This window comes from Priapulus caudatus, unplaced genomic scaffold (genome assembly GCF_000485595.1).
Source record: "Priapulus caudatus unplaced genomic scaffold, Priapulus_caudatus-5.0.1 Scaffold933, whole genome shotgun sequence".
In the NCBI taxonomy this organism is placed as follows: Eukaryota; Metazoa; Priapulida; class Priapulimorpha; order Priapulimorphida; family Priapulidae; genus Priapulus; species Priapulus caudatus.
The window spans coordinates 123,843-134,897 of record NW_014577994.1 but is presented as its reverse complement, the minus strand read 5'-3'; the positions used below and the strand labels follow the sequence as shown (position 1 = coordinate 134,897).

At 49.4% G+C, this 11,055-nt stretch overlaps 1 protein-coding gene across 1 annotated transcript in view; it reads right to left on the bottom strand.

Moving 5' to 3' along the window:
* LOC106814501 (rab GTPase-activating protein 1-like) overlaps window positions 1-9,206 on the bottom strand; it is a 17,713-nt gene extending 8,507 nt beyond the window's left edge. The window contains exons 1-2 of the mRNA XM_014818812.1: window positions 9,085-9,206; window positions 5,143-5,326 (exon numbers count right to left, since the gene is read on the bottom strand). Of these exons, the coding sequence (XP_014674298.1) occupies window positions 5,143-5,326; window positions 9,085-9,206 (306 nt within the window). The remainder of the gene's footprint in view (window positions 1-5,142; window positions 5,327-9,084) is intronic.
* Window positions 9,207-11,055: the final 1,849 nt, after the last annotated feature.

Genomic DNA, 11,055 nt, shown 5'->3' with positions numbered 1-11,055 from the left:
GCGCCTGCGACCGCTGTTCGTGAGAGCGTTGCGACACCTGCCGAGCTGCCGTGAGACGCGGTCGCGGACCTGCGAGGGCTCGCGTGAGACGCGGATCGCGACGCCCTTGCCGAAGCTGGCGTTGAGACGCGTCGGACCCCTGCCCGGAGCTGTCGCGCTGTAGAGCGTTGCGACCTGCCCCGACCCGCTCGTGAGACGCGTCGCGTACCTGCCCCGGAAGCTAAGAGAAAATAAAAGAAAAAGAACGCGTCGCGGGGAGCCTGCGATAGCTGCGTGAGACGCGTTCGCGACCTGGCCGAGCTGCGTGAGACGTCGCGAGCAATGAACCGACCCGCTGCCGTCGAGACGCGTCCGCAGACCCGCCAGGCTGCCGAGGCTGCCGTTGAGAGGTCGCGAGAGCCTGCGAGACTGCCGGTGTTGAGACGCTTCGCGAGACTGCCGAGGCTGTGCCGCTGAGACGCAGTGTCGCCGACTGCCCGATGCTAGCCGTAGAAACGCGTCAGCGAAACCTGCCGAGCTGCATACGTGAGGACGGTTCTGCGACTGCGAGCTGCCGTGAGACGCGTTCAGGCGACTGCGAAGACTGCAACAGTAAGGCCGTGAGACGCGTCGCGAGCCTGCGAGCGCATGCCCGTGAGACGCCGTCCGCGACGCGCGAGCTGCCGTGAGACGGTCGCCGCCGACCTGCCCCGAGCTGCCCGTGAGACGCGTCCGCCGGACTGCCGACTGCCGCTGCCGCTCGAGCACGCGGTCCGCGAACCTGCCGAGCTGCCGTTGAGACGTGCCGAGCATGCCCGAGACGCAGACGACGACAATCATGCCGAGACGCGGCGATCTTCCATGTTCTGCTGCGCCGAATCACCCATGTGTCAAGGTAGCAGCCAATGTCGCTGTTCTTCCACGGTTCCTGTCCGGCTGAAAATCAACAGGTCCGAAACAGCCTGCAACACCCAACGCCGCGTGCGGTCAGGTCCACGTGTTTGCCGGCAGGTGGTCCGGTCAGTCCAGTGTGGCCGCCGGTCAGTCAGTGTGGCCGCCCCGCCTCAGTCCACGCCCCCGGTGTGGCCGTGCCCCCGTCAGCTCAGTCCCATCGGTCACTCTCCCACCCCCCCCCCAGTCACCACCAGGCCTCACCACTGACCACTACAGGTTTCACCCCGGTCGATCAGCAACCAGACTTCACACTCGATCCAGCAACAGCAAACTCACTCCTCAGCGCACCAGCGCTTCACCCCATCGATCGCCCACCACCGGCCTACCCCACCGGCTCGATCGCACCAGGCCCTCACCCACACCGATCAGCCACCAGGCCTCACCTTTCGGATGACCACCAGGCCTCACCCCATCGATCCGCACCAGGCCTCACCCATCGATCGCACAGGCCCCTACCCACTCGCATCGCACAGGCCTCACTCTCGCATGGACCCAGGGCCTCACCCCGATCGATCCGCCGCACGGCCTCTCACCCATCAGCCATCGCCACCAGGCCCTCACCACACCTCGCACTCACACAGAGGGCCTCACCCCATCGGACTCGCACCAGGCTCCCTCACCCACTCGATTACTCACGACGCGGCCTCACCCCACTCGACTTAGCCACCCAGGCTCACCACACTCGCCATTGCACCACCAGGCCTCACCCAGTCGAACATCCCGCCACAGGCCTCAACCATCGATCACCACAAGCTTTAGCACATCGATACCCGCCACCAGGCCTCACCCCACCTCGATCCCGCCACCAGGCCTACCATCCATCGCCCACCGAGGCTTACCCACTCCATCCCGCACCAGCGCTCACCATAATCCGATCACAACCACCAATGGCTTCACCCCATCGATTTCACACATGGCCTCACTCAACTCGAATCCCGCCACCAGGGCCTACTCTTCGACCTCACCAGCTCTCTTGACACCCCGGTCTGCCCATGCACATGACAGCACGAGCTTCTTCTAATACGTTGCGTCTCAGCTTGAAGCAGCTGCTTGGTCCTTCCGGGACACTGCGTAAGCACTCCTTCCCGTCCTCCTCCCTTCACCTCAAGACACCATCAAACTTGAAGAGTGCCCGCCCGCGTCGCGCGCGCGACGCTAGGGTGGCCCGGCCACTACCCCGCCGGGAGGGCAAAGCGCTAAGAGGCACACGAGGAATGGTTCGCAAACGACTGATTCAGCACCTTGTTTCCGACCTGCGCCCGACGGCGGTCGGGTAGCTTTCAAAAAAAAAAAAAAAAAAAAAAACTGGCCGCAGAAATACGACGGAGCAAGTCACAACGACGGTGCATTAAAACTACCATTAACTTACGTGAATCATTACGTAACGTAATACCGAATCAATATTTACGAGTGTGAATGTATATCCACAGCTTATGGACAGGTTACGTTTATCCACTGTCGCATCGCCAAACAGAAAACAATTCTGGTAAACAAGATCTTATAAACAGATAGGCTTGTAGAGATGCTCATGTGTTGCTTGGGAGTAGACGGGTTGATAGGTACACAGCTGGGTGTGCAGAAATTACTCGTTAGTCCTTTCTTACTGAGTTTCAATTGATTTTTTGGGAACGTCACGATTATCTTGCTCATTACGCAGCTATTTATTACAAATGAACATATAACTAATAAATCAATATAAAAATATATGATAGATAAATATTGTTCCTTCGGCTGTTAAGTTAACATCTCCTCAATGAAGCGTTCCCGTTGGTGTAACAAAGATATGACGAGCCAGTAATGAGTCTAAAAAAAATATTACTGCTGGCAAGGGGGGGCCCCTGATTCTCAAACGATGGAGGCTTTCCAGAGAATGACATTCCTTGTTTATATATATATATATTAAATACATTAATATACTACTATATATACGAATGCAACCTGCAAGCTGTGTGACACGTGAATATGAATCAAACCACGGCTCTCGAACAGTTAAGAGTTCCAAACAATCGACTTACGACGAACGAGACCGTTTAACCGACTGCATCTCTATCTCCGCGCTGTAGCTTAAGTTGTTATCGATGCTCCGCTCGAATCACAAATCCAGTGGTTTACGTGTTCGCCTGGCTTGCGTTGTGAGGGATACGGTCACATCTCACACACGTGCGCGTACACACACACACACTCAAACACACACACACACGCACGCACGCACGCACGCACGCACACACACAGTCACAGCCACGGCATCAGCGGCATACACTCCTGCGTTCGAAAAGTTTCCACTATATAACCCATGGTAAGATTTATAAAAATTCAAAGGTTACCAGTCCCCGACTGGGAGATGGGCTGCCATTTCTTAAACAGGCACCAACTATCAGTAACAACTATCAATTAACAAGTAAGCAGTAATATATCACTGCTGCATCCATAGGCAAGGTTGAAGTAAAGCCCTGCAACCCAGCTCTCGAATAAACAAAACCCGCCTGGATGTATAACCCGTTTCGCGGCGAGTTTTTTCAGGGGTCGACGGTCGGATTTGATGAAAGCTGCGTGACGACATGATGAAGAACAATGGTGATTGAATTAAGCAAGGCTGTGTAGCAGCACGCTCTAATAGTGGCTTGGGCTCATGACTTCGGAATATGATAATGCTCAGCAGAGGTGCAAATCTCTTGTATAATGTCAGGGGTATTCATCCCAAAAGAAGGAGAAAAAGAAGAAGTAGAAGAAGAAGGAGAAGAAGAAGAAGAAGAAGAAGAAGAAGAAGAAGAAGAAGAAGAAGAAGAAGAAGAAGAAGTAGAATGATAAAAATAAGAAAATGAAGAATGATAAAAATAAGAAAATGAAGAATGACACGAGGAAGATGATGAAGCAGGAGAAGAAGAAGAAGAAGAAGAAGAAGAAGAAGAAGAAGAAGAAGAAGAAGAAGAAGAAAAGCAGCAGCAGCAGCAGCAGCAGCAGCAGTGACAACAACAATAACAACAACAACAACAACGACAACAAAGAACTGAAATGAGAGAAGGCAAAGACAAGAAGCCAACAGTGGTACAGTGAGGGTAGCTGTAGTTATTGCACGACCTCGTGCCAGATACATGATCACCTGATGACATGACAGTCAGCATTGTGGGGCATCGGTGTTTACACATGGAAATCAATCAATGCCACTCGATAGCTCACACTCGCCTAGCTCTCGATGCATCACGATACACTGACCAATCTCCTCACATCCAATGTACCAACGGCAGTGTGAACATACAAATTCATTGCATCAATCAATTAATCAATCAATCAATCAGTGTTTTAGACATCAGTTTTGCCTAGTTCACTATACAGCAAGATGCAATGATAAGTTTCAGCAATCAACCAGTCAATCACTCGATTAATCAAACAATCATGCAAATAAGCGCGACCAGCTATGATCGCGCGACCGACCCCCACCACGCTCTCTCTAGTCCCAGTTACACCCCGTGAGACGCATCACAACGAGCACTCATCAGGAGACTGCGATGCAATATCCGGCAGTCTCTGCATGGCCTAAAACTAACTAGCAGGAGACCGAATTAGCAGAACAAGTCGACAACAGGAAAAACCTTTGCGCGTACGGGGACCGAAATTGACAAGCGAGTACGGAGTCAAATGCTCCCTAATTCACTGTCGGATTTCCTGGTTTGACAAATGCAGGAGTCTGTCTTCCTGATAGATCTACTACTACTAGCTCGTTCATTTCAGTTTGTTCCAGAGGATGGCGTCACAGAATTACATACTTTTTCCAAGCAAACCACCCACGATAATTCAACAAGCACGCATCGCTAACATGTTAAGAGCAACACGAGAATAACAATTATGACTCCAGAGTGACAGTTACAACCAAAAATATTATAATTGGCCGATTAGGCCTGGTACCTTCTACACTGGGTGAGTCAGAGTCACCCACCTGACTATGAAAAATAAGAACCAGTCTGATTTTAGTGCACGTATAGTTAGGAAAAAACGAGCATTGGAAATAGCAGCACAACCCCCTGTCTGAGACTGGCAACTTTTGAGCAGGACTAGCATTTTTTATGGATTTCACTATATATAGACTACATATTATTAGAAATATAAAAAAATTGGATTGTCAGGGTTTTCAGGCTTATTTCCAAGACAAGGGCACGTGAAGAAATCAAATCTGCCGCCGTCGCCGCTGACGATGACGGGTCGCATACGTACCGCCTCCGGAATCTCACAGCGGAACACGTGGCACTGAAAGATGGTGGTGTCGATGCTGTCGCCATGGCTACAGGTGAACGCGAAGCATCGCGCCTCCGAGGAGTTCATGTGTCCGCGCGCGCAGAACAGGATGCGATGGATCCTGTAGCTCGCCATATCCACGTCGCAGCCAGGCTCTGATATCCTGCAAGCAGAATAGCAATGCTGGTGATGGAGGATCACACCTTGTTACATGGCTTCAGTACGCCTGGAGTTAAGATTAGGCTTAGCGTTACTGCTAGGGTTACTTTTATGGCTAGGGTTAGGGAAACTTTTATGGTTAGGCTTAGGGTTAGGGTTACTTTTATGGTTAGGCTTAGGGTTAGGGTTAGGGTTACTTTTATGGTTAGGCTTAGGGTTAGGGTTACGGTTACTTTTATGGTTAGACTTAGGGTTAGTCTTAGGGTTATCATTTGAACTAGGTTTAGGGTTAGGATTATATTCAAGGTTAGCAATTTCTATTTAATTGCAAAGAAACGACACTAGAAAGTGTCCTAGCAACAGCCAACATCTTTCACCCACTACGCAACTTTGTATGAGCTTTTGGGGAAATTATTTGTGCAATGAATCTTGTTTCTTTTAATTCTTCAGTCAGTCATGGTTTTTCGGTATTTAATTTTCTAGTTAGTTGTAGTTTTTTGGTATTTAATAATTCAATCGTAAATGGTTTTTCAGTGATAAATTGTTGGAACTGTCTTGAATTGTCCAGTTTGTTCAGGTCTTACTTTGCTATGTCACAACCTCAGCTGGCATGCTAACCACAGCCACCCTTCCAACCCTAAATGATAGCATACTATATACATACAAATGAGGATGCGAGTGCTGTTAAGCGTGCAATAAGTCAGAATACGCGATTATTAATACCATAAACGGATTTTATATCACCAAATATTTAGGGCTGTAGTTGCTGTCGGCTTCAGTGTTTGTTTTATACGAGTGATTAGTTTAATAACTTAGCCATACTTTATTATATTAGTGTGGTTTATACAGCTACGTTGCTAGCAGTAATGATCACTTTTCAATCTACCCTCGTTAGGTCCTGGCTGATGAAGTCTGTATGTGAGTTAGCAACGAGTAAAACATACAGTCGACTGTGTTGGCGGTAAATGTTAGCAGTCAGTGGCACCTCTAAAAACGTTGCCCACGGTGTTGCATGTAAACGTTGACTGTTAGTGCACCTTTATCAGAACCAATTGTTTCATCACTGATAAACATGGCTCGTCTCACTTTGAGCAGATGATTGATGAGCAGGTGATGTGACACCATTTTTCTCCAGTAGATGAAGATGCCTCGCGTAATCTCCACACAAGAAAATGTAAATTACAGATGACTCTTTTTCAAAGCTCGGGTTTTAATCTCGATTTAATAAGGGAAGTTCCAAACACCACTATCAAATTACCATGCAATATTCGTAACAATCTAACGCACGAGGGTGTACTAACATAATTCGGCCCTTTTTAGTCAGAAAATGTTTATGAAAATCAATGCCTGCTTGAACGCGTTGTGGATAGGTGGTTTTGCCTACTTTCAGCTAAATCACCACATCCGTGGCTTGGCTACGATGCACACTATTGCGCAGCGCGCCGTGACTTATCGCGTATCACACCATCGTGAACGTGAACAATTGAGCGTGCACGCACGCGTAATTACAGCTACCCTTGAACAATTTTCCATCTTTGGTAACACTAGCTGGAACCCGCGCTAGGCGCGGGCTTAGTGACTGTGATGCATGTGGTACCGACTGTTCAATACCCAGACAGATAAGAGAAGAGATTGACCTTGACGTTGACATTTAACTTCATTATTACATACTTATTTCTAATTATATTATTGGGCTTACAAAAATGTCTGTGCATGCAGCAAAACGTTGACAGACGGCGAAATATTACAGCACAACGTTCACAGATGGCGAAATATTAGCAAGGCAAAGATATAGCGCCCCCTATTTTCAGGCAAATCTTTACCATTTTTTTTGTCTTTTATAAGCCCCTTTACCGTTTTCAACTGAGTAAAGTTTAGAACCCGTCCCGTGTATTCATCGATCTCTTCTGTGAATTTGGCGCTATTTGGATCAAAACTGACGGAGCCTTTCATTAACGTACATACATACGCACGCACGCACGCACGCACGCACGCACGCACGCACGCACGCACGCACGCACACACACATACATACATACAACATTCGCCAAATTATAGTAAGATGATCTGGCACTACAGGTAGTGGTTTGCCAGGTAGGTAAACATTTTCGCTGCTATTTGCCGCACACTCTGGTACAGTAAGCAATCCAAGTTAATGAATGTTAAACTCACTAACATCTGGACTTACAATGACATATGGATGCTTGGTTACTTATAATTAGTATTGACTAATGTAACTCAGTTATTTATTATATGTATTTACAAATGTGATGCTCGGTTATTTATTATCAGTATTAACACATGTGATATACAGATGCTCAGTTAATAATTTGTATTAAGAATGCGATGGTACGATTTGGGTCTCACGTGTGCAAATTTTTATCACATATCTTGAACACTGACAGTGACTGAATATGTCGTCACAATCCATCGGATCTTAACCGTATTTCATCTCAAATTTAGCCAAATTTTTATGGGGAAAGGTAAAACCTCTAGCCCCCACCTCCACTCCGCATTCACTGGATCCCTTCCTTCCTACAATGCCAGTAACCGTCCCCACCCGCACCCCACACGAGTGGTGCCAGTCATTCAAGCCATGGCCAACAAGAAATTGCTCCCAGGGTGCGAGAGATTCCCCTCCTGAGAGAGAGAGAGAGAGAGAGAGAGAGAGAGAGAGCAGTAGGTGGCGGGTTTGCGCAGCTAGACTGTTAGAAATATGTGTGCCACCACCCCCACCGACCCACGTGCGTGCGTGCGTGCGGCAGCCAGCACTTTCACTGGCGGAGTGTGTCATACAGATTATAAGCTCATTGCGATGTGATGATTACCTACTACCGAGTACCTACGGCCCGTTTCTGGGGCAGTGAGTGTCGCACGCAGATACGGAGGGAACAAGTCACACGTAGCAGCAGGTAGAGAACTATAGATCGTGGAGATTACGTCACGCTGCTAGATTCATCGGTATGCTGCCTAGCATCCGTAACGCTGCACCGCAGCGACGGACGTACACACCGATACCGATACATCCCGATACTACTACAGCCTGGTACCGATAGCGATACATCATGACATTGCTGCATTTCGCTATCGCATAGTTTGATGCATAGTTTATGTTCTCTTCGTAGTTTATGTGGTCTTTGTTTGGTCCTGGAGTTGGTGAAAGTAGTGTGTTTTGGCGGGGTATTCGCAGCAACAATGTGTTTTTCACGCTGCCCGTGGCCTACTGACACTGACGTGTTCAGTTATAACCTGTTAGAGTCATTCATTACTCTCTCTCGACGCCGCGTACAAATACAGGCGTAATCAAATACGGCTCGTTTGACGCCACTGTGGGCGTTGTTCATACTCCGTCGTTCACAACAAACCAAAGTATGGACCCCCCTCGCCGTTTCCATGGCCTGTGTATATGAGATAGATGACTTTAGTACCGCAGTTCGACAATGCTCCTCTCAGTGGAATAGGGAGAACCAACGGGAAGAGAGCGAGAAAAGTGAGAAAGGTCTCGGGGAGAGACAGAGAGATGGGGAGAAACACACGCGCACACGTACGTACGTACGCACGCACGCACGCACGCACGCACGCACAGAGAGAGGGAGAAGGGGGAGGGAGGGTGGTAGGTAGGGAGGGAAGGTAGGAGGGAGATAAAGAGGAGAGAGCGAGCGAGTGGGAGCCGCTCGTCTCCTCATAGCGGGGATACAAATGGATTCAACTTTGATTTACGCTCGCGCTTGTCTGGCCTTCTGCCACACTACTCTTAGTCACAATCTTCTGCAAAAACTTCGCCGTGGTGTTGCTCGATAGTTAAGCAGAAAGCTGTGCAGCTCCTGGTTCCAGCTTTTCCCTTCCGCTATGGCAGCTTTAATGGACTTCTTTACCGTCTTCATAATCGTTCTGCCTCGGCGTTTGCGAGCGGCCACAGGGGAGTAATCTTACGATGCTTGAAGCCTTTGTACCGTGCGTAGTCAGAGAATGCGCTGCTGTTGAAGGGGGGTCCGTTATCCGACTTGACCACATCGGGTACACCGAATTCTCCAATGATCTTGTCAAGGATAGGGATGACAGCATTTGCTGTGAGAGAGGACACTGGTTCCACGACGACATAGCGTGAGAAGTCGTCGGAGACTACCATAAAATGCGTACCCATGCCAGGTACCTGTCCAAAATCAGTGCTGATCTCTGACCATGGACGTTCAGGCAGTGCCGACATTTTTAGGGGTTCCCGTGTTTGGGTGGGCGTCGCTACCTGGCATGCCATGCAACTACGAATCATTTCCTCTACTCGATGGTCTATACCGCTGAACCACACTTTCTCACGTATGAGTGCCTTCGTCTTGAGTCTCTTGACCATGCCTTGATGACCAACGTGTGCCAGCTCGACAGCGCGTTGTTGCAGTTCATGTGGTACAACAATTCGTGTGCCACATAGAATCAAGTTGCCGGATTCGGTCACGGACAGTTCCCCTCGGACTTTGTGAATTCGATCGAATGATGCCGTGTTAACACCGGGTCGTTGTCTCGCGATCTCCCTTTTGCCAAAACGGATGGCGTGAATGACAGCTTGCAGGGTCGCATCGCGTTCGGTGCAGTTGTGGAGTTCAGTCAGGGTCATTGCTTTGGGTGCAGAGGTAGCAGCAATGTGGTTGATGTACTCCTCCATAACCCTCTCCTCTCTCCTAGAGCACTCAGTGACAGCAGGTGTGTGTCTTGACAGGTAATCTGCTGGATTGTCCTTTCCGCTTCGATACTTCAGCTCGATCTTGTACGGCTGGAGTCTGAGTGTCCAACGTTTGATACGTGCTGAAGGCTTTGACCGCGGATTATTGTACAGCGGCACCAGTGGTTTGTGGTCGGTGTATATGGTTACTGGACTTCCCATCAGGGGAAGGTGTTCACAGGCCCATACTACAGCCAGGGCTTCGCGCTCTGTTTGGCTGTAACGCTGTTCAACTGGTGTGAGCGCTCTGCTGGCAAACTGTACAGTGTGACGCGTGCCGTCTTTCTCTGCCTGCATCAGAATAGCGCAGAGACCTACAGGACTGGCACCGACGTGCAGTTCAGTTGCCAATGAGGGATCGAAGTACCGCAGTACTGGCGCTTGTGTCAGTGCGGTCTTCAGCGCGTTGAATGCTGCCTGATGTTTTGCCAACCATTGCCACGGGATGTCTTTCTTGGTCAGTTCTCGGAGGTCGTGCGTGATTGTTGCGTAGTTGTGGACGAATCTGGACCCGCAGTAGTTTGACCTTCCGAGGAAACTACGGATCTCGGACGCAGACTTTGGCGGCTCCATCTCCAGAATTGCTTGGATTTTCGATAGGTCAGCGGCAAGACCTGCTTTCGAGAAGATGTGACCGAAGAATTCAAGTGATGTTTTGTTGAACTCTTGCATTTCTTCTTGGAGAGAGTGAGCCCTTTTTCCCTCAGACGTTGGAATGCTGCTCGGAGATTCTCGTCGTGTGCCGTTTGGTCAGTTCCGAAAACGAGTATGTCATCGCTCAGGTTGATGACACCATTGAGACCAACTAGGGCTTGTCTGATGGCTTCTGGAAAAACCAGTCAGCGCTGAAACAAAAAAGTTTTGCACTCGGTCCGTTAGACCATGTCCTCAGAAAATGTCTGATATCTGACCTTTCCCCCACTGCCCTTTGACTTGTGACCTCCAATTTCGCGCTGGTGATGGGTTTCATCCCCGTCACCAGGGCTCGAATTAACCGACGGCACCGACGGCAATTGCCG